The following is a 23,579-nucleotide window of genomic DNA, read 5'->3' as shown; positions in this document are numbered from 1 at the left end:
TTATGGAGGAATGCAGTTAATTGTAGAACTAGCACCCAATGTTATTAAAAAAGTATTGATTTTGAATTAAGAATCATTTTAAATAGATTCTGAATCGAATAGTTACCCCCACAAATCGAACCAAATCGTGAGTTGCCCAAAGATTCATAGTCCTATTACCGTATTTTTCGGACTATAAGTCGCAGTTTTTTTCATAGTTTGGCCGGGGTTGCGACTTATACTCAGGAGCGACTTATGTGTGAAATTATTAACACATTACCGTAAAATATCAAATAATATTATTTAGCTCATTCACGTAAGAGACTAGACGTATAAGATTTCATGGGATTTAGCGATTAGGAGTGACAGATTGTTTGGTAAACGTATAGCATGTTCTATATGTTATAGTTATTTGAATGACTCTTACCATAATATGTTACGTTAACATACCAGGCACGTTCTCAGTTGGTTATTTATGCGTCATATAACGTACACTTATTCAGCCTGTTGTTCACTATTCTTGATTTATTTTAAATTGCCTTTTAAATGTCTATTCTTGGTGTTGGGTTTTATCAAATAAATTTCCCCAAAAAATGCGACTTATACTCCAGTGCGACTTATATATGGTTTTTTCCTTCTTTATTATGCATTTTCGGCCAGTGCGACTTATACTCCGGAGCGACTTATACCCCGAAAAATACGGTATATATAATGTTATATGTTTGAATGTATATGTATATGTATGTGTATATATATATATATATATATATATATGTATGTATGTATGTATGTATGTGTATATATATATATATATGTGTGTATATACTGTATATGTTTATGTATGTATGTACTGTTATTATGTATTAACAATATTATATTAATAATTATACTTATCAAGAGCCTTGAAGTAATATGTAGTAATATTTTGTACATTATCAAATGGTTGTAGTATTTACATTATAATACTGTATATATTTTCAATGACAAACACCGGTAGTAATGGGAATATTGTGTCATCTTATTTCGTCTACAGTTAGAGAAATCCATCGATGACAATTGGACATTTGTGGAAGAGCTGCTTAAGTTAACTTTTAAGCCCCAGGTCAGAATTACTATTTTAACATTTCAAATTTATTGAAAACGTTTTTTGTTTTTAGTAGGATTATGATGATTTTGCATGTGTGTAATAACAGGGAGGTCTTGTTGAGGAGCAGATCAGGATGCATGTCCATTGCTGTCTTTCTCTTTGTCTGCTGTGGAAACCCAGTACCAGTGCTGTCTCCACCCTCTGGGACTTCTTCAGCAAAAACCTGGTGAGGCCAAATACTGTGTTAACTTCCATCCATCCATCCATTTTCTACCGCTTGTCCCTTTTGGGGTCGCAGGGGGTGCTGGCGCCTATCTCAGCTGTGTTACTTAAGTATTGCAATCCATAGTAATATTAGGGGCTACTATTTTCTCATGTAGTGGCTGGGATATTTACTTACACAACTGCAGAGAGTGCCAGAAGTTAGGTGTTTTTGGAGGAAACATTTTTTTTGATAGTACAAAAATATTGTATTAACCCAAACACATTATTTTTAAAGACAAAATCAAAAATAACATATAACAATATTTTTTGAGTCATGTTTACAGCTATCAGGTTTATAATATTTATGTGTAATTAGTTAATCCTATTTATATTTTTAAATTGCTTAAAATTGTTTGAGTCTGCTTCATTGATCACTATTATCTTAAAATGTGCATTATAAACTCCTCTATCGTTGGTAATGGGTGCGTTCTCACTTTATTTTTACAAGTATTGAAATATTTAACCACTTAAATCTCCGATGTAGACCACAGTTTGCAGAGTCCATCTGTGTTGTGCAGGCAGCCTGTGCCCTGTCATGTTGGACAATTGCAAAACATTGAGATATCAGATGTCATAATTTTTTTAGATTTGATATTATTGCGAAACAGGTTTGAGTGGACAATACAATCAGCAATTGATTAGTCATTTGAAACATTATTTGAGGAAATACAGTACGTGAAAAATCTTCTTCAACAGCCTCTTTTTTCAGCATGGCCTCTTTTTAGACGAATGAGTCTGTGCTGGCCCTGAAAATGGATGGATGGATGGAGTTGCAAACCAACCAAATTTGACTGACTTGTAATTAGGGTTGGGCGATATGTCTCGATATTTTTAGGCCATGTCACGATACACGAAATATATCTCGATATTTTGCCTTTGCCTTGAATTAACACTTGGTGCATAAAATCACACCAGTATGATAATTCTATGTGTCTACATTAAAACATTCTTGTTCATACTGCATTAATATATGCTAATTTTAAACTTTCATGCAGAGAGGGAAATCCCAACTACGTCAATTTACCAAAACTGTATTTATTAAAAAATTAAGCAGTGGCACAAACATTCATGTAATTTCAAAACAGAAAGTGCAAGATTGTCAGACATTTTAAAAACAAGCTATTAGTGCACTTTTGTGCATGATGTCACTAAGATGACATATCAAAACAACACTAAATTAAAGTGCACTTTTTGTACAGAATGCCACTACAATATTTTAAAACAAATAAAGTAAACTTTTGTGCATGATGTCACACAACTCTAACTCTAAAAAAAAATTAGCTGCATAATAGGAAATCCAATAGTGTATGTCCTTCGCTATGTGGTAGGTTACTGCAGACGTTATCTCCTTCTGTTTTTGACAATTTTTTTCATACGGTGTTGATCTGGAAATGGAAGACGCCAGGCTCAATTGGGTCAGTGCTGGTTGCTTTGGCATTTTGTGGGTGTGGCACAGGACGGAGATGTTGACATGCGGAGTTTCAAGCACTCTTCATTCTCTAGCGGGTGACTTTTCAAATGATGGTACAAATTAGTAGTGCTGCTACTTTTTGTAGCAACGCTTTTGCCGCATAATTTACATATTACGGTTGTCTGTTCAATATCTTCCCGCTTGAAGCCAAACCACCGCCAGACGATGGACCCCGTGCTGTTTTTCTTGGGAATTAATTCTTCTTCCTCCATTTGTTTACAGATTCGCACTTTCTCTCTCTCGTATTACCACTCGTACCGCTCCGCTTGCACCACCTGCCACAGCTAACATTACCCATGCCGCTACCTCTCTGCTCGGCAAAGGCGTATGACGTTGCATGTGCGACAGTATGTGACGTATGTAAGAAGGTGCGCTTGTTTTATCTCTCTGTGAGAAGGAGAGACGAGAAAGAGTGAGAAAAGCCTGTAGTGTAATGCCCGCAGCTAAAAGCAACTGTGTGAGAACGTATACTCGAATACTCACAAAATAGTAATTTTCTACATTGCACAGAGACAAACCCGCGATATATTGAGTATATTCTATATATATCGCTCAGCCCTACTTGTAATACAACAAATCAAAACTCCAAATTTAAAAGTAATTTGCTATTACAAATTTTCAGGATTTTCCATTTTCTTTTTTCTTTTTTTTCGATGCCTATGGTGAAGTTGTAATTTCAAAGGCACTGTGTTCTGTTGCTCCAATTTAGGGTGCCTCATTCACTGTGCCGTGGCTCGGCTTGAGCGGCCTGGGCACTTTGTGCAAGACCCCGCTGTCTCTGCTGGAGCAGGTGCGCAACTGCTGTTCGCCATCCCCCCTCCACTCTGCAGGACACACCCAGTTGTACTGCTCTGCCAACTCCTTTCATATCTTCCTGCGAGTGCTGGCCCTGTGCCTGTCCCAGGACAGAGTAGGCGGAGTCCCACAGAGACAGATCAAAGGAAGGTATGGACGCTTGACAGTTGACATAAACACCAAATACTGTAGATTGAATGAAGTGACTAAATAAAAAAAATTACATGTGCCAGTCTACCAGTAAATCATATGGTATTGACTTGGGCCTCGTGTTTCAACTGCCTGGTTCTCATCATAGAGAGAATATGTATACTCTGCACCTGCTCTTTCTAAAGCTGTTCCATGGTTTTAAATAGAGGTGTGAATCTTTGGGCACATCATGATTCGATTACGTTTCAGGAGCTACGAATCGATTAAAAATCGATTATTGATTCATCTTTAATTTTTATACCGTTATGTTGATGCAAGTTTTACATTTCTTTTTGTTTCACTAATGCTTATCACTTGCAACTTCAAAAAATAGTGCATTTGTAATAGAAAACAGTTAAATGAATACCCACATTTATTAAATTAATGGAAATGTGTGCTAAACTGGAACATAAGTGCCATAAAATAAAGGAACTGATATCGGATCTCTCAGTGAGATGGCTCGCTGCGGTCAACCAAATTTTAGAACTGTTTGCATTACTTTATTTACTATAAATTGATTATTGACGTTTACTAATTAATTGATTTTATAATCGTCCATATCCAAATTACCATGCATTTAAAAATCGATTATTTCCCTCACCTCTAGTTTTAAAGAGGATGTGGTTTTAGGTGGCAGCCATGCGTTTCGCAAACACGTTGAAATTGAGTTGGTGATTATTTTATGTCCTAGGCCGGCTTGGTGCCAAAGTGAGGCATCCGTAGATAAGTCCGCCTAATGACTTCCCTCTGTCTGGAATGTGCTCAGTAGCATCGCAGACATGGGGGCTAATTAACTAACGAGCGTGGTGGTTAATTTGTCTTAATGAAGCTGCTGTACTTTCCAACACGAAACGAGAGGGCGCTTGTATGGTGGGGGCTGGCGAATGTGGGTGGTAGGCAGGAGCGAGACTGTGTTGGAACAAGTCCAGATCCCAATTCCCTTCCTTTCCTATTATCGCTACCGCCTCACCCGTCAGGAGGCCCTCTGTATCCCTACCATATTTCAGCTACACTGATGGCCATACCAGTTTGATAGACTTTGGTTGACTTCTAGAACCAGGATTTTGAAACATGTTTTTGAGAGGAAATGCTGTCTCAAACAGTTTTGCAGAACACATAATATCCCATTCTTCAGTAGCTCCAAAAATCTTCCTCTATTGTTGTCATGTTTTCTGTGGATACCTTTTTTTTTTTTAAATTGTCCTCTACTGTCCGTTTCCTGTATGTCTGTTACACATTTTACACTTGTTTGTCTTGGGACTGCTTGCTATTGGTGTTTTGGCCCACGCAGCATCCCTACTCACCAGTGCAGGCTGCATGTGTGTTTATCTGTGATTTGGGAAGAAGGGTTCTACAGAGCTTTCTGTTTTTATGTTTGTTTCTTATTAGGTGAGCAAAATGCGAACTGGAAGCATGGCAGTGTGTGTTTGTGTGTTTTTATATTGATCCTTCTATGGTGTTGCAGTAAATTGGTTTGGCTGTAGTGAGGGACTAAGCGCCCACTGCTGTGTGTCTGAGTGTCTGTGACATTTAACATGATCTTTAAAGGCATTTCTCCACAGTAGCCCCAGTATCTAACAGCGTGCTGGGCGGTTCTCTATTCTTACTCTCTCCCCCACTTTATTTTGCCCACACACACATCTGACAATGTATCTAAACAAAAAAGGATACAATTATTTCAACAATGTTTGCTGTTTCAGCTGATGGCTAATATTGTGGTCTATTTTCATTTCAGGATTTTCTCCAAGTTCTCCTCGAAGAAGATGCAGGAGCTGTCGGAGGCAGGCCTCATGAATTTCCTGCTACTCTTTCTGGTGGTTGCTCGGAAGGTTGAGTTGGAAGACGTTGCCAGTAAAATGTGTGAGCTGCTAGGCTACTTGCCATCTGACTGCCCCCCAAGACACCGCACGCTGGTGTGGAGGGCACAGCTGGCACTGGTGTTGTTATTTCAGGTACGGTTTGGTCATCATTACACAATAATCAAGTATAGCTTCTATACACAATATGGATGTACACACACATCCATCCATCCATTTTCTACCGCTTATCCCTTACAAAGTCGCGAGGGGTGCTGCAGCCTATCTCAGCTGCATTCGGGCGGAAGGCGGTGTACACCCTGGACAAGTCTCGACCTCATCGCAGGGCCAACACAGATAGACAGACAACATTCACACTCACATTCACATTCACACACTAGGGCCAATTTAGCGTTGCCAATCAACCTATCCCCAGGTGGGAGGTAGCCGGAGTAGTAAATTTGAAATCAAACCGTAGAGGCGTTGCAGAGATATTTGTAAAGTAATATTACCTTTCTTCATACTTCCTCCAAACAAGGCATTTGGAATTTGCTCTGTGCTGTGACATTTTCTGCCCTATGACGTCAGCGGATATCTCAATATTTGGTAGAAAGTCACTCAAAGATCTTTCCGCGAATCTCCCATTGTAGTCCAACACTGTAGTCAATAAGCTCTTCCTTTTTTGTCTATCTTCTTGTTGTGGTGCAGACTGGCTCGTACATGCACAATCATCCTCCGCTTTTGCCATTTCTAATACAAAGGAGCGTATAGTTCTAACTTGTATCTGTCAGGAGACTCAATATGGAAGTGCTAAAAGCTCATTGCATCATAGCTGTCATGGAGAAGACAGAGTCTAAATGGAGCTACGTAAATAAGACAGCCCACAAAACTGCGCATCCTGAAGAGAAAGCACCCTAAGAAAGCAGCTGGAAGATGATCTGTAAAACATAATCCAAGCAAAATTTTGACTGAAGAACCACCATTACATGTTATGTAGACCACAACAAAGTATTTTAAATGTAGAAAGAACATTTTAATATAACCCCTTTCAAGTTGTGAGCATACAGTACATTTGAGTTCCAAGCCTCCCCACCGCTGGTTGAAGTAGTGACTGTCCACTGGAACCACTGGAACTGACAAAGTTAGTGCAAAGGAGAAGTAGCAGACAATACCCAGCGAATCAGATAAATAAACCATTAAAAACATGTTTTAACGGTTAGCCAACTTGGCGAGTCAGCCTGACTGCAGCACTATCAGTCCGCATCAAATGAATACTCCGCCAGCCTCTGTTGCAATCAGCCAAAAACATTCAAAGGATGAACATTCATAAATGAAAAATGGAGAAGCTGCAGATGCTGTGTTTGACGTGTTTAAGTTGGTTTTGTCTAAACCTGACTACAAATTGGATGATGGAGCATTACCTTTGGTACACAAACACTCAAAAACAACATAAACAACAATAACCGTTCCTAATGTTACAAGACAGATAAGCCGCCAGTAGTAAACTCCTACAAAAGTCTGTTACCCAAGTTACATGCTGAATAACACTATTACAGTTTTTCATAAAACTACTGTCGTTGTTTGTAATATATGCTATTATGTTTTTTATACAGTATTTCTTATCTAAAAGTTAGTTTTTCTTCTTAAAAGGCAATTGTGGTGTTTTAGGAGGGCTAAGCACATATTAAAATTATTTCATTGGGCAGGGCTGATTTTAGATACAAATGTTTAGTACTGTATACTGTGTGTATGTACAGTATTTGCATTATGTGGATTTGTGTGTGTGTGTGTGTACATTCTGTGTAAATGTATAAAACAATATTGATGTTTTAGTGATGCCATTGGTCTAGTAATCACAAAATGTGATATTTGTTCCAGGAAAGGGGCTTGGATGTAGGCCCCCTGGCTACTGGGCTGGCCTTATCTTTCAACGAGACTGCTAAGGAGTTCTACAATAAAACTACAGAGATGTCTCGTAAACTTGCCCTCTGGGGGCCCCTCGGATCATATTTGGAGGGGGTGGCGGAAGTCTTCGAAACCAGCATCAGTCTCAATCTATCAGAGGAAAAACTTCTAAATGAAGGCTTTGTGTGGTTGCTACCAGCCTGTCGTCAGTCTGAACTGAACTCTGTGCTTGGTTTTCTCCAGACTGTCCTTGCCCAGCTCAGGTAAGAGTCATCATCTAGGTACTGTGTCTCCACATGTCTCATGTTTTTTTTCCACTGGAATATATTCTTTCTCACATACCGGTAGTTAACACATGCGCCTCTGTACAGACCTCTGTTGGTCTCAGGAGGACTGTCCCCTAAGTAGCACTCACAAGGTGGATTCCTTAATAGTGTTACAGGCTCGTGGGACCCTTCATGGCCCTCTCGTGGTCATGGGAACAGCAGCAAAGCTGGACTGCATGTTGAGAGGCTGGTCAGAAGGGCCTTGCGGCAGGTTCACCTGTGGGACACAGGCTTTAGTTACATGAAAGTTCTCAGGTAAGGGTGAGAGCCACAGCTGAGATGCAGCAGTAGCAAGAAGTGAAACTGGAGGAAGGATGCTATTCATTTATTTAGAGCACGGTTTCCAAAACTGGCTTTGTTCAAGGTACAAATTAGAGCATTTTGTTTCTCCCTGAGAGCCAGGCTTACAAAAATACAGCATTTGTTGCAGTAATACATGGCACATACATATAGAAACTAACAAAGAACACATAATGCATGTATTTATTGCAACACATAATTGTGTCCTTACTTGATGGTTTAAGCTTATATCATTTTAATTGGGAAGTTTGGGAAAGGCTGATGTAAAATCTCTATTTAGTTTACTTTTATTTGAAGTGTATTTATTGAAAGTGGTAGATCATTTATCTAGGCTCTGCATCAGAAGATTCATTATATGTGATTATTTGGTGACTAGCATGTGAGAAAACATCTGTCTTTGCTTGCACGAAAGGTAAACAAACTTTTTAAAGATGAGATGGCATGCTGATTTTTGTAATTTATTAACTCAGTGGTTTGCTTTTCCCTGTAGTACCCTGTTTATGTGGATTTATTGAATTGTAGTAACATGCAAGAGTTGTGTATTAATCAGGGTTCATACGGGTGCTTAAAAACCTTGAAAATGCTTGGATTTTAATGTTGTGTTTTCAAGGTTTGAAAAATGCTTGAATTTTGGGTGAAGTGCTTGTAAACGCTTGGAAATGTTCATATTTCTCGACAGTCTCACTCAATAGTAGGGGTGTAACGGTACACAAAAATTTCGGTTCGGTACGTACCTCGGTTTAGAGGTCACGGTTCGGTTCATTTTCGGTACAGTAAGAAAACAACAAAATATAAATTTTTTGGTTATTTATTTACCAAATTTGTAAACAATGGCTTTATCCTTTTAACATTGGGAACACTATAATAATTCTGCCCACGTTAATCCACATTAAACTGCCTCAAGTTGTTGCTCAGATTAAATAAAATGACAAAACTTTTCTCCTAAATATAAAAAGTGCAACATTAAACAGTTTCAAGTCAACTCATCATGCTTAATTTATTACAGTATTTGGGAAGCCTGTAGTTGATTTTTATTATGTAAATGTTATATTTTTATCAACATGTGATAGCAGGGACTCTGCCATTCAAAACTAGACTGCTCCATTACTAATGATTAATGTAACTATAGCTGAAAAAATAGTACAATAGCAATAGGAGAGACTATTCATCCCTGAACACCATGGAGTTCATGTAGGCTTTATGATGCAGTTACATTATTATATCAACTATCAGAGACAGAAACTCTTCATTTAACATACTGTCCTTTTTTGCTGCTTCAACACAGCTCAATCAACACAGAAAAAGGCAAAATGAGCTAACGTTACGCTAAAAGCGGATTAGTCTTCACCGCAAGCCAGGACTGCGAGCGAGCTGAGCTGCAGTTTATATTTCTAGAACGTCAACAGGCTCATAGGGATGTTACTAGTAGTTGACTGGGAGGTGTTTATTATAATTTGAGGAGAGTCCGCTGCCTGATGCTTACTTGCTAAACGCTAAGCACTGACTACATGCGCTCTGAATACGCACTGCTGATTGGCTGTTACCGCTCTGAATACGCACTGCTGATTGGCTGTTACCGCTCTGTATGTAACCAATTAGATGGTTGTGTGGGTGGGACAATGCTGGGTGCTGTGTAGAGTTCTGACAGAGACAGGCAGAAGGAAGCGGAGCTGCTTGTTAAGACTTTAGCTTAGCTTAATATGTTTGTGTGGAAACTCGTTCGGTACCTCCGAACCGAACCCCCCGTACCGAAACGGTTCAATACAAATTCACGTACCGTTACACCCCTACTCAATAGGCTAATTATAAAATGGAAAAAAATAAAATACAAATATTTCCTTAAAAATGAAAGTTACACGCTTGATCTGTTGGCTTTGCACGAGCCCTTACATTAGGTTGTTGTCATGCCGCCCCCAAGAGGACAGTGGTGCATCTCTTCATCATGCCGGGAGGTTGTCGTTTTAATGAACATGATGTATGCATAAATTATGATACAAACAAACAAGTAAACAATAATGTTATTTCTTGTAAGGAATGATTCCTACATGAATTATGATGCAAACAAACAAGTAAACAATAATAATGAATGCTATTTATTGTAAGGAATGATGTATACATGAATTATGATACAAACAAACAAGTAAACAATACTTAATGTTATTTCTTGTAAGGAATGATGTATACATGAATGATAATGATACAAACAAGTAAACAACGTTTGCAAACACCAATGTCATTGAATAGTCTACAGAAAAACTGCTTCATTTTCTATGCCCCATTCAGTTAATGATAACTGGTGGTTCAATGTTAGGCTTAGGTTTTAGCAGATTTTCCGTATTTTTCCAACAGACAGCATTTGGTGACCTCAAACAACAAGGCTATGGATTGATTCACACTGGTTTTCGCCTTTTAAAGGGTACTGGAAAAACTGGAAAATGTATCTTGAAAGTCCTTAAAAAGTGATTGAATTTGGCCATGGAAAAGGTGTACGAACCCTGATTAATTGAGCAAGATGAAGTTTCAGTAGTGTAACAACTGTTTTGTTTTTCTGTTGATGTTCAAAATTTCTGGTGTTTGTGAAGGCTACTCACCCACCGCATGTGTGATTGGTGGATAATGAGGAAATGTTGTGTTGGTGGTGTGGAGAGCGACAGAACTGAGTACTGCTGTTGGTGTGTTAAGGCTGGCAATAATGTTGAAATTATCGAACTTTTTAGTGACACAAAACGCGTTACATTGAGAACCCATTACTTATTCACTTCACACTCACATGTAGGGTGTCAAACTGTTTGCCTCTGCCGGGATGCTACATTACTTATAACACATTGCTTGCACATTATCAGCTTCAAGCCCTTGTTGTAGGTGGCTAAATCTGTAGCACCGAAATGAGGCACAGATAACACTTCGTTTTTTGGTCTGGTTACTATCGTTTACGTCAGCACTAGTGCCATTATGGAAATGAGTTTTGGTGCTGATTCCCACTTACTAATTCCTCAATCTGTCAATATAAACAAGTATCAAACAATTATAGTTGCATATTATTTACAGCTGCTGCACAGCTTGAACTCTGGACACTGGAGAAAAGTTGGAAAAAAGAACCAGAGTCCAGTAAGGGGGACCCTGCCACTTCCCGTGGCCCAGAAAGGCGAAACCTATTCGGGCACACTACACAAAGTCTCCAAGGCAGAAGCATATTAAAAAGTATTCGCTGACAAATGCACAATTACCCATTTACCTGCACTAAATGGTAAATGGGTTATACTTGTATAGCACTTTTCTACCTTCAATGTACTCGAAGCACTTAAACACTATTTCCACATTCACCCATTCACACACACATACTCAAGGCTCCTATATTGGCATCAAATTAGAAGTGAAAAAGTTGTATCATAAAACGCCTAGTGTAGGTACTTCTAAAAAGACCCTTCTGGCGAGTCGCTACTAGGTCCATTTTTAATTTTGTTGGAGATTTTTCCAAATTCCAGGTAATTGGAGTGAAAAAGCCAGGACCTGCCACCCTTAAGACACAAGCCTATAGGCCAACTAATGCACTGAAAGGGAAACACTAAACTTAGTGTACTCTCTTATTTCAATGTCTGGCTACACAGTATCTCGTTAACACAGTTAATTCTCTCACGTTCCTGTCTCAGATCAAGGGGTTGAGAGGGCACACATTTGCACATTAATGGCCAAGGCAAAAGTAAAGGAACATAAATCCCAAATGCCCTATGAAGTATAGGCCAGCCCATGCGGACCTATTTAAACAAAATGCTTTCTGTTGTTATTAAAACCCTAAATTAGGTGTGATTCTTAAATATTATTGGTATCTTTGTGACTTCTCCATTACACAATTAATTGGGAATTATGAAGACTGGTAAATTCAGCCAGCGTATCATTATACCTAGTAAACGCCATGTGGATTCTGCACGCATGAAGATAATTATTGTGCCAGTATCTGAGGAAGTGGAGGGTCCGAGCGTTAGCCGTTGATGGCTGTTGCCATGGCACTTAGACAAGAAGCCAGTCGCAAGCCTAATTCCTCAGTTGTATTCCTTTCCATGTCCCTCTGGTTTGGTAAGGTGGGGGGTGTCACGGGTTGATATAGTGGGCTGGCAGTGGCACAACCTGTTGGAACCGTTTTTGGCACAAACAATTAACTCCAATCTCCTAAGCTTAAAAGAAGGCAGGCCTTCATATGAAGCGTTTTCCTTTCAGGTCATTACGACCTCTGACTTGATGACACGCTTTTATACTTGGATAGGTTTCGATCACTTTCAAAAAATAGGCAGGACCTGACCCCATTCATACTGATATTTTGAAGCCAAGTATTGGACTCCAAAAGGCAAAAAGTGAAATATTCAATGTGAATTACTGTGAGATATGGATTTTAATATGCCGCACTGTATATGCACAATACTAGCCCAAATTCTCTGAAACAACCTGTACTGTATGTATCGTGGTGTGTTTGTCTGTACATCTAACAGTTAAGGATGATATGTTCTGTTTTGTCCAAGATGTATTTTTGAGGTATGAAAGTCTAGGGGTGAAGGGTAAACAGGGCCCATTGTGGCTTGTTGGCACACTGGGCATGCTTGCGTGTGTGTGTTTGTGTTTACACGTTGTAAAGAGCATCCGTGAGCACGATTTAGTGCGGCCTCTGACGATGTCTTGTACAATGAGGGCTGATGGGTGTGAAAGGCCCATTCCGCAGCAGTAACGAGGCTAATGAATTCAGAGTCTAATCGATTGTCTCAGCTCTCTCTGGATTAGATGCAACCTTGCTGGAAGGGAGGAAGCAAAAATACGTGTGTGTGTTTCTGGAGTGTACAGATGGGGATAGGATAATGTGTGTGTTTATGAAGAAGGGGGTTCCTACACTTTTACTCTTGCAGCACATCTCGATCCCCGCTTCCACCCCCAGAGGAGGTGGGGACAGGAGGATCACCTCCAGCCTAAATGAGATTACAGCTCCTTCAGCTGCTTATCTGGGCTAATGCCAGCCACTGTGGGGCTGCGGCTGGGCCAGGGATGAGCCATACGAGCCAAAGTACATTGTGTGTACAGAATATCAGCACTCGGCCGGTTCCCCCCTCTGTACCCATATTATCACCTTCTCCTTCCCTATCCTGTCCTCCACTCTGCTGCTCCACACCACAGGGCACTACAGCCCCAAGTAATCCCCCTGGAGGGAAGAAAGACAAAATACTTAAGAAGCAGTGCGAGTGAGAGAAGCAGTGAAGGAATAATGTTTAGAATAGAAAGTGCAGGTATGGGTGGCTGTAATCTTGCACACAAAGTTTGACTTTTGCATTTGAGAGGTTTGTTTGTGGTCTTTCAGGCGAGCACATCAACGCTGTGTCCAGCCGGGACCCACCTTGACCTGGACAACTACCAATGGCAGTGTGGTAAAGGAGCCCCACCTAGCGGTAGCAGCAGCACTCTGGGCGCACTTCTTCCCCTTCCTCCGCAACCTACGCCTCTCTCAGACGCCTCCAACTCAGCTGGCAGATGCTGCTGCAGGTCAGGTGCACTATGACGAAAAGGAGACTAGGCTAAAGAGAGGAAGAGATCAGGGAAGACTTAAGGCAAAATTTTATTTTAATGATTTGTCAATTGATTTAATCATTTTAAATAAATCAAGGTATATTCTCTGATAGTATACAGAAAAAAAAAGATAACCCATGACACATGCATGCACAAACTGAAACATGGTCGCGCTTATTATTCGGAATTATGATTCTATGTCCTCAGGCTTCACACTTCTGGCCTTGGAGCTGCCTGCCTCCGCTCCTCAGGACCTTCAACCTAATCCAGTTCAGTCAATCTTGCAATGCTTTGGCTGGGATGACATGGTTCACCCACTTCTTGTGACACGCTACCTTCCACATCTTCTTCAAAACAGGTACCGGTACATCTAATATTCAGGAGCTGCCACTGTAAGTGTAGAGCTTTAACACAAAGCTTACTCTTTATCTTCCTCCTGGTTGGGGAAAATATCTGTCAGAAACGAAAATGAGATAAAAACAACCTGTACCCACTCGGCAGTCTGCAATTCATCATTTAATGTATTTTCAAACAAACTGCAAGTATTTAACTTACCGTAATAGATAATTGCTGTGTCTTTTTTCAGTGAGCTGCTGTCCTCATTTAGCAGAAACTCTAGTATTACTGTGTCAGCTTCTGCACAAAGTCTATCAGTGAGGGCCTGGTTCCGGTGTGTTCTACAGCAGCAACTTCACAAGTGCCCTGATGGATCTGATAGCAGAGCAGGTGATATCATTGTACACTATGAATGACATCATGACTCCATTCATTATTTTAATTTGAGCATTCTCAATTTGCCCTGTGATTGACTGATTGTGGTCAATCTAGGATAGACCCCAGCTTCCAGAAACAGTTACCCCAAAGTGTTATAGAGCAAATTATCATTAATGATTTTTTTCTATACCACTGTAATAAAAAAATAACTGCAAAAACTTCCTGAACCATTAACTAGTCTTCTAGTCTTAATTCAACTCTTGAAATTCGCATGTTATTGTAATCTATCAAGAGACGAATAAGACATTTGCAAAACAGTTCTAATCGCTCACTTAAAAAAGGCTGTTTAAAAGTCTCAACTTGTTCGGAAATGTGACATCTCCAACAGGCGGAGAAATCCATCCATTTTCTACCGCTTGCCCCTCTTGGGGTCGCGGGGGTGGGAGGAGCCTATTCCAGCTGCATTCGGGCAGAAGGCAGGGTACATACACCCTGGACAAGTCGCCACCTCATCACAGGGCCAACACAGATAGACAGACAACATTCACACACTAGGGCCAATGTAGTGTTGCCAACCAACCTTTCCCAGTAGCTGAATATTATGCTACTGGTATATGGATTCCATGCATCTAGGTTTTAGCCAGATGACGTGTTTGCAAAAATTAAATCAGTCACTGCACTTAAACCTCAACCAATTTACCGGTATTGTTATGCCAGTAAGAGTTTTAAGATGTATTACAATTTATGTTGGAGATTAACTTATTAAACATTCAAGTTACTGTTAAAAGATGGTATTTTGTGTCTGGGTTACCCTTCAGACCGAGCTTTGGAGGACCAACTGTGTGAACTGACACGACTGGTGTTGAAGCTTCCTGAAGTGGAAAGTCTTCTGCAGAGAGCCAACCTCCTTACCTCAGGCACCAGGGCAGAGCCCGCTGCAGCCCTGGAGATGTTTGTAAAGGTAACACATTCACACAGGTGGCAGATGTGATGTTGCCATAGCAACATGCAGGAGTGTTTGTGTGTGCTTAAAAATTGTTGGGCATGCCACTCTTGGATTAAAGTCATGCTGCAAGTGTCATGCTATTACGGCAAACCGTACTCTACATTTCTTCCCTGTTAATGTGTGTACAGGCGGGCTGTATTTTAGGGATAGCTCTCATGTTTACTGACTTCTCTAAACTTCTCTCTCACTATCTTTCCTGTGTCAGGCTGTAGGCATTGTGTACAGCAGACTGCAGGTTCTGTCTGAGCGCTCGGCCATGGTGACCAGAGCTCTGGACTACATGGGAGATATTCTCAAACATGTCAAACCCTCTTTGGTCAGCAAGAACCCCAACGGAATTCAGCTGGCCTATTGGGCCGTTGGTAAGAGCCACAATTCAGAAAGTGTGCGTGTGAGTCTTGGTCTCAGACAGAGTCAGAGTTGCATACCTCTCTTTTCGGAGCCAGGTTGCATAGTGAAGCACTGGAGCCCCCTGCTGGTCACATCCAAAGCGCAGCAGTTGCTGTTCCGCATTGTGGACCGGCTGCTGCTCCCCCACAACCTCGCTCAGCAGGACAAAGCTCTGAGAGACAGCCTGCCATTATATCTACAGGTTAGGTCAAATATGCAGTACATGCTCACATAAACGGAATGTTCAAAGTCCTAATTAAGCCATGATCACAATAAAAAAAGGAAATCATCATAAAAAAAGAGGAGTGTGATCTTGCCTTAAACTACTTTTATTTTTCACACGGTGGACATTTTTTATACATACAAAATATGTAAAGACTTGCTATATGGTACTTGTTTTAGAAGAAACAGCAATGTTTTTTTTTACCATTGAAGATGTTAGTTTCATGCCGCTATGAACCCCGGCAGGGCCTGTCAGTGGCATCCAATGTGTCCCAGTCACAAGGAGCATACCTAAAGCAGCAGCTACGCTCCATCATCCGCAGATATCTTGACCATTTCCTTCCTGCCACACCTTCTTTGGGCAGCATCGCTAATCACCCTGTGCTTCTTGGTGCATGTGAGCCGAGCCCAACCACCCCTGGAGCCTCACTAAGGAGGACCATCCTGGAGGTGCTCTGGTAGGTTTTTAACGCTGTAATTAAGTCTATTAATACTTCATTTTTTAGTTCTTAATCCACTTTGAAATGTTTGGTCAAGACTCAGCCATAATCTTGCATTAACTTTGTTTGAATCTAATTTTCCTCATCTCAGCGAGAACTTCCTTCAGTTCAAAGGTCATTCCCCTCCACCTCGCCTAGCATCAGTCTTGTTGTTCCTGTTGGAACTTCTAAGGCGGAACAGTGACTCGGACCCCACCCTTCTCACACTGCCACTCCCCTCTCTGCTGCACTGTGTGATGCTGATTAATGAGCCACAGGGTACGTTCAAGACGACTCTTAGTGACTGCTTCTAGTCTTTTTCTGGTGTCCCCTAAAAAAAAAAAAAATATTGGTTGCTAGTATGTCCACTCTCTTTCTAGAAATAGTCCCCATGTATATTTTTAACATCATACATTTGGTTCATGTATGCTTTTAAGGGCTATTCCACTGAATTTGCGTCCCCAGAAAAATTTAAAGTCAGGTGTGTGATACATATTTTTTTTTATGAAGCTAAGTGTCGTATAAATTTAAATAATATACTTTAAAATATTTCGTAAACTACCTTGAACACCGGAAAAACAGCATTTGTTGCCTGCCCTCACTTCATAAAAGTAGACTTTACCATGAATTGTAATTATTTAAATCCTTAAAATTGTTTTAATGTTGTACATATTTGTATTACTTCTTATCCCAACTCTACTTTAAGTTTTTTTTTTTTAAACAAAATTCTTTAGTTTGAATTCACACCTTAGTCGAGTCTCTCCTGTCACATTGACCACATGAAGTTGCATCATTCAGATCCCCTTGTACATATTACACACCACCTAGCTGTTTGATTGTAATGTACATAATAGTTTTAATTTTCATTACCAAATTTGGAGGTGTTGAAATCGCCATGTAAAATCGCTACTGCTAAATGGTGGCATGGCTACAGCATATCTAATGTAAATTAGCATCGAGCTAGCACATTTTGAAAAGTGTAACCTTACTTTACTTTCGAGCGCTTTCTATCAGGCATAGTAGGGCTGGATGAAAACGGCAAAAATAATAATCACGATTATAATTGATTGATATTGTAATCACGATTAATTCATAATTACCGGTAATTTAAAAACATGAGTATATATTGTACTACCAAAACTCAACTTTAAATATAGTTGAACAAAACTTGATATAAATTAGTAACAAATAAACCACAACAAGTGAAATAATAATAATAGCAATAACATTACCAGTAAATTAAAAAAATAAAAGCAATATACATACGGTAACAATAAAATCCAGTATTTCCGTTTTAATTGTTTTGATTTCACTTTTTACACTTATTTTACCACCATAGAATGTGTGCTTATGGTGTATAAGAAAATGTTTTTTAATGAAATGCAAAAATCCTAACATTTATTGGTACACTTCATCTTTGGACAATTTTGACCAGTATTTTAGGTCAAAGCATAATAATTTTGTAAATGTATCAATACATGCTTTAAGTGCATTATGCTTGTGCAAAGTACTTTTTTGAAACCTTTATTTTGTTAGTGCAGTCAGACTGGATGTGGCGCAGCATGCTATTATTGTGGAGGGGGAAAGTGTGCTGCGCTGTTGTTCTCAGCTTAAGGAGTAAACAGGCAACTCACTTGAGGCTGTTAAAAAAAAAAAAAAAAAAAAAAAAGAGAGCGCATCTCAAGTTGAGACCACTGTTTGTTTGTGTATCGATGTCACATCAATGATGTTGTTCACAACAACACAAGCAGATGAGATGTGCAGTGGGTGTTTGGATTGTTCTTGCTAGCTTTAGCTTTGTAGTTTAGTCGCTGTTTGAAGTTACCGTCTCAACATTGTTTAGGTCTGCACGGGGATGTTGAGTGTATCGGGGATGAATGAGTGATACAGGACACTATTTTCCTAAACAAATCTTTCTTCTCCTCACAATGACAACGTTTTACTCATATGTATGTAAATTTCCCTGATATTCTGTGTTTAACCGAGGATTCCGTTTTGCTGCCCAATTATGTGACTCCCTCTGCGGTTATTTGATCGTGGATCTCATATGCCTTACTTTTTTGTTGAGTTAAGCGATTGTTGATTAAGTAGATTAGCATTGTGACAAATACATAGTAGCAACCATGGTGAGATCCTAAACTTTTCGAAGACATGCTCTTTCATTTTTTTTTACTCATTTGCTCCTCATCCGTTTCACCAACGCAGGCACCGGAATTTGCATGCAATTTGCACTGCCCATTAATTGTTTTTATTTTGTATTATTATATTTTCATAATCAAAATGAAAATCAATATTCGATAAACTGTCCATCCCTAAGGCTTTAATAGCTTTGTTGATGTAGAACATTGTAACATTACCCAGAGGCAGTTAAGCTGACTCTGTTTAAAGTGCTTGTTTCCCCACCCAGTGTTTAAGCTGGTTTCGAGTTTGCAACCGGAGTTGACGAAACAAAGGCAGCGAAATGTATTATTGTTTGATTTTACGTGAATCGGTACGTGGTAATACCGACAGAATTTGGTTGGTACCTATAAAAGTACTGAATTCAGTACCCATCCCTAATTGTAGTGAGGTTCTAGCATCACAATTTTCTTCTCTGTTTTCTGCAAAGTCCCAATATGATGTTTTTATCCAGTAAGGAAGACGAGCACGGATGCAGTCCAGCTTGTGGTGGAGCGTTGTGCAGCGGTGTCTGCAGAGGGACCATGCAAACACATGATCTCTGTCTTAATGTAAGGCATAACACCAGTGTTGTAGTAAACACCAGCGCCAGTGTTTAAAAAAAAAATATTGTTTTGTAGTCGTCATGATTTTTTTTTTTACTTTAGCGTTTTCTTTTTTCTTTTTATTCTCCAAGGTCATTTGTGGAGGTAAATGAAAGAGTCTATGACAGACAGGTCTACAGTGTTTTAGAGACGGTGGCTGTTTTAGACCCTCCTGTTGTTCAAGCTCTCATTCCCAACCTGTCTCTCAGCCTGAGAAACACAGAACACAAGAGAGGATTGGGCAAGAACGCCACCTTAAGGTGGAACACGCATGTCAAAACAAACATTGTTGTTTTCTTTGATGTTACAACTAACACTTGTTCTTCATCTCTCGGTTCAACAGGAGTGCTTATAAGAAACTGCTGTGCTTACTCGGGGAGAGCGGGCAGGCAGAAATATCAAGTTTGGAAGCAGATTGAAACCAAAAATGGTAAATCATCTTTTCATGTCTGCATTTGAACCGAAAAATAAACGGGGGGAACACTGTAAAATGTTGTCTTTACTTAGCATTTTTTTGTCAGCTGTGTCAGTGCAATTAAACAAGTTTTTGCGTTGAAATGATTACCGTACATGCAATTGCACTGACATAGTTATGTTGTTTTGTTTTTTGAATCAATGAGCTTAATTTTAAGATATAAATAAACATTTCCGGCACACATTTGTTCACATCATTTAGCTATAAACCACTGCAATCGTGATGGGTAAATGATGCATCTGTGTGTGTGTGTGTGTGTGTGTGTGTGTGTGTGTGTGTGTGTGTGTGTGGCACACTCACTGGCTGTATTGACGCATCAGTGATACTGTGTTGGCGTTTCTTAATGGTGCTATCTGCTGGATTAAAAGAGTCACTACTTTTGACCAGCAAAGTCGATTAATAGTAAACGAAAGTAATATGAAACATGCAACTCTGGTCAATGAGCCAAATAGTAAACAGGAAAAGAACATTTACCTTACTGGCGCTATAATATCAAAAATTATCCCAGCCCTTGGAATTTTCCCTGTTTGTAGTTCTGTTTAGATGATGGCGATGCAAATTGATATCACAAGCGGCACGCAACTCCTCTGCCTTCTTTCAGTACGAGCTGTCACTTGGGAGTCGAAAAAAGCGCTCCCTTATAAACAGTTTTTTTTGGGGGTTTTTAAGTGACACATCTAGGTAGCAAGGGACACAGTATAACTCTGTTTCCTAATGCATTGAATGTTCAGTAGCATTTGACCCATCAACTTTGAACTGTAGTTAACATGTATAACCAGGTTGACTAAGACTGTATCCAAAAGAATGCACGCCACTATTTTTAACAATAAAATGTTAAAATACTGTGAAAATGCATTGCAATGTAATAGGTCAAGTCAAGACATGAGTGGTGAAGTGATATGGAGAGTTAGGTGCTGCTATCTCTCGGTTGGATTTCTGAATTCCAAAATTGAAGATGGTGATTTTGTTGGGGGGTAAAAGTTGTACCAAAAAGAAAGCATTTTATGTCTCTTTACAAGCCATAGCAGTCACTTGCAATGTGATTGTAGTTTGCTCCAAATCACCCAAAGTCTCACTCATTTCACTCAAGTCATTTTCCAGCCTCACTTTAACCGCAGTGTTTTGGTCTGCTGCGCTGCCTTCCTCTTCAACCTCAATGCTTGCTGCAGAATTCATGCAGTGCTTCAATTTACTCTTCGGTGGTCTATTGCTGCTCAACGATCAAGAAAACAAACCCTAATTCTTCTATTGCAATTTCGTTTACAATAATAAATCTCGCTGCAAGTCACTTAAATATTTATTTTTGAAAAGTATCGCCAACAAGGGAATGGTCACACTCTTTTGGTAAAACAAATACTGTCTGAGCATTTGCATACCTTTGGAAAATATTAAGCAGATATTGTTTGACAAAAACAAGTCTTAGGTCCCGAACACATTATGCATGTTTAACATACAGAAGTTGATCAAATATACACAAACTGCTGCCTTATTTGAGATAGAAAACAAAAAATAAAACACGTTTTAATAAAGTTATATGCTGTAGTGAGTAATTAGTCAAGTTAAAAATATGTCTACAGTCGTCCCTCAGATATCACAGCTAATTAGTTCTAGACCTTAAAATAGTAAATTAATTTCTGCAAAGTAGGATTGTTTTAATTAATCAAATATTTTGAAACATAAAAATAACTCCTATATAGTCTTTAAGTTGTTTTTTTTCATTTATAGTAATGCACTGTATAAACAACAATAGATTTTAGAGTAAAAAAAAAAAAAGACAAAAATAGCAGCTTAGTCACCAAGCTGTTGCTGTAAAATAAGAGTGGTACCATTTTTTTAATTTACAATATTGCATAGTAAAAACAATAGTAGATTTTTACGTTAAACTGGCAACTCAGGGCCTAACTTTTCCACTACAGAGTGGCCCGGCCCACTCAAATATTAATATTGAATTAGTAAACTTACTTAAGATTTTAATTATATTCAATAATTACATCGGATCTACTTAGGGTTAAACAGGATATACCTTGTCAAAAAAATGAAACCATGTGTTATTCACAAATATTATTATCAAGTCTTATGTCAAGCTGTAACAACAATAAATACTAATCAAATATAGTGCAAAAGAAGGGATTCATAAAAACTGATAAAACATTATTTTACCATTACATAAATTATGCAGTGGTAAACTAAATCATTTGCAACTAAAGTAATAATAAATAATAATATACTGTATGTTTCTTAACTAAACTGTCAATAAAATTTAAGTGCAAATGAAAACACAACTTCACCACTTAAGTCAGAATTTTTACGCTTAAGAAACTTCTCTATGACTTTAGCTCCAGACTTCTTTTGTCTGTCTGATATTGTCATTACTAGCGTAAGTGGTGGAAAAGTGTATTACAACTGAATACAGCTAAAGCCTTTATGGACCACAGCTGAGAAACAGATGTTTTTTGGCCTAACAATTTAAAAAACACTGAATTAAATGAATTCACTGTAAAAAGAACAACTGTAGATTTTACGGTGAATAAACAGTTTAGTTGCCAGAATATTACTGTAAAATAAAAGTGATTTTTTTTTTTTTTTTTTTACATTTACAGTAATACATGGCAAAATCGATACATTTTACGGTAAAAACGTGCAATTCATTTGCCTTAATTTGACTGTAAAAATAGATGTTGTATAGATATTTTCCGTTTAGAGTAATTTCGGTGTAAAAACCACTATATTTTGCTGAACTGCAATTTTTTTACTGTATAATCCACATTTATTTTTTTGTCTTGTAGGCCTACTGTAGATTAGAGTACTCACCTGTAGCCTGGAGGATCTTCCAAACATCATTGCTACTACAAGTCGCTATCTTTTATCGATCACTACAACATTAGAATAGGAAATAGACAATTACTGCAGTGTAATACATATGACATAAATAAAACGTAATTCAACACATTTAGACCAAAAAATAAGTAAGATATATTCTTTTCAAAAAATCAACGATACAGTGAATCCACAATTGAAGTGCGATGTGGCGAAGGACGACTGTCTTTACTGTTTTGTGTCTTTGAAATTATTTTTTTCCTTGCTTTCATAATGTTATTATTCACCATAATAATATGGGAAAACAGAAGGTTTCAATAGGAGTGTTAATACTGTGATCAAGTTAAAGTTAAAACGTCAGATTTGCAAACGATGAGTGTCCACGTGGAATATTCCTCCATCCCCTTTTAATGTTTGCATTGTGGTGACCGTCAGTGGTTAAACGGCACCAATTCTGTGATGAGGTACTTGGAGAGTCTGAAGGTTGGGACATGTGAAATATGGAGCGGGGAGGAAACATGTTGCAATCCCATTTGAGGCAAATGGTAACGTTGGCCCATAGAAAACTTCTTCTTTGCCCTCTCGGCTTAGATCCAGCACCTGCAAATAAAGAAATGTTATGATGAAATACAATTGCTAGAGTAACAGTTGAATGTGATATTAATCTTGATTTACAGAGGATTCTTGCATATTTGCGACAAAGAGCCTATTCCCAACTAATGCCTTTGCATTCCTGTGCTGCTCCGGCAGTACTAGACAGAATACATTTTTTTCAAATGAAAAATACATTTACGAGAAAATATTTAGGGTAGAAATAAATAATTGTAAAAGACTACAGCTAGCACAATTAGATTGTAGATAGAGATGCAATGTATGGCTCTGAAGGAAGCTGGATCTTGAACTTGATTTTTCAAAGAGCCGTTCAAAAGACTGGCTCGTTGTTATTTATATGTATATATACATACATATATATATGTACATATGTACTGTATTTTCCGGACTATAAGTCGCTCCGGAGTATAAGTCGCACCGGCCGAAAATGCATAATAAAGAAGGAA

The 23,579-nt window shown here is 38.8% G+C and overlaps 3 protein-coding genes across 6 annotated transcripts in view; 2 read left to right on the top strand and 1 right to left on the bottom strand.

Annotated features, from left to right (window-relative positions):
- fbxl4 (F-box and leucine-rich repeat protein 4) overlaps positions 1–23,579 on the top strand; it is a 608,311-nt gene that overhangs the window by 526,274 nt on the left and 58,458 nt on the right. The window lies entirely within an intron of this gene.
- mms22l (MMS22-like, DNA repair protein) overlaps positions 1–23,579 on the top strand; it is a 35,970-nt gene that overhangs the window by 10,517 nt on the left and 1,874 nt on the right. Inside the window, exons 12-27 of one of the 2 annotated variants that reach the window (XM_061949397.2) lie at positions 1,013–1,081; positions 1,173–1,292; positions 3,511–3,746; positions 5,521–5,737; positions 7,460–7,749; positions 13,451–13,632; positions 13,864–14,014; positions 14,243–14,382; positions 15,189–15,331; positions 15,582–15,738; positions 15,823–15,968; positions 16,235–16,446; positions 16,580–16,746; positions 19,100–19,196; positions 19,322–19,489; positions 19,573–19,659. In XM_061949397.2, the coding sequence (XP_061805381.2) occupies positions 1,013–1,081; positions 1,173–1,292; positions 3,511–3,746; positions 5,521–5,737; positions 7,460–7,749; positions 13,451–13,632; positions 13,864–14,014; positions 14,243–14,382; positions 15,189–15,331; positions 15,582–15,738; positions 15,823–15,968; positions 16,235–16,446; positions 16,580–16,746; positions 19,100–19,196; positions 19,322–19,489; positions 19,573–19,648 (2,571 nt within the window). In that variant the 3' untranslated portion in view covers positions 19,649–19,659. Of the gene's footprint in view, positions 1–1,012; positions 1,082–1,172; positions 1,293–3,510; positions 3,747–5,520; positions 5,738–7,459; positions 7,750–13,450; positions 13,633–13,863; positions 14,015–14,242; positions 14,383–15,188; positions 15,332–15,581; positions 15,739–15,822; positions 15,969–16,234; positions 16,447–16,579; positions 16,747–19,099; positions 19,197–19,321; positions 19,490–19,572; positions 19,886–23,579 lie in introns of those variants that run through there. The other variant, XM_061949389.2, reaches the window with a different exon arrangement.
- Positions 19,984–23,579, bottom strand: part of klhl32 (kelch-like family member 32) — an 85,978-nt gene continuing 82,382 nt past the window's right edge. For all 3 annotated transcript variants that reach the window (XM_061949408.2, XM_061949418.2, XM_061949426.2), the window contains one exon: positions 19,984–23,121. In XM_061949408.2, coding sequence (XP_061805392.1) covers positions 22,960–23,121 — 162 coding nt within the window. In that variant the 3' untranslated portion in view covers positions 19,984–22,959. The remainder of the gene's footprint in view (positions 23,122–23,579) is intronic.

The sequence above is a fragment of the Nerophis lumbriciformis genome, linkage group LG04 (genome assembly GCF_033978685.3).
Source record: "Nerophis lumbriciformis linkage group LG04, RoL_Nlum_v2.1, whole genome shotgun sequence".
Classification (NCBI taxonomy): domain Eukaryota; kingdom Metazoa; phylum Chordata; class Actinopteri; order Syngnathiformes; family Syngnathidae; genus Nerophis; species Nerophis lumbriciformis.
Note: the sequence above shows the minus strand (reverse complement) of the source record. Positions and strands in the feature narration are given on the sequence as shown.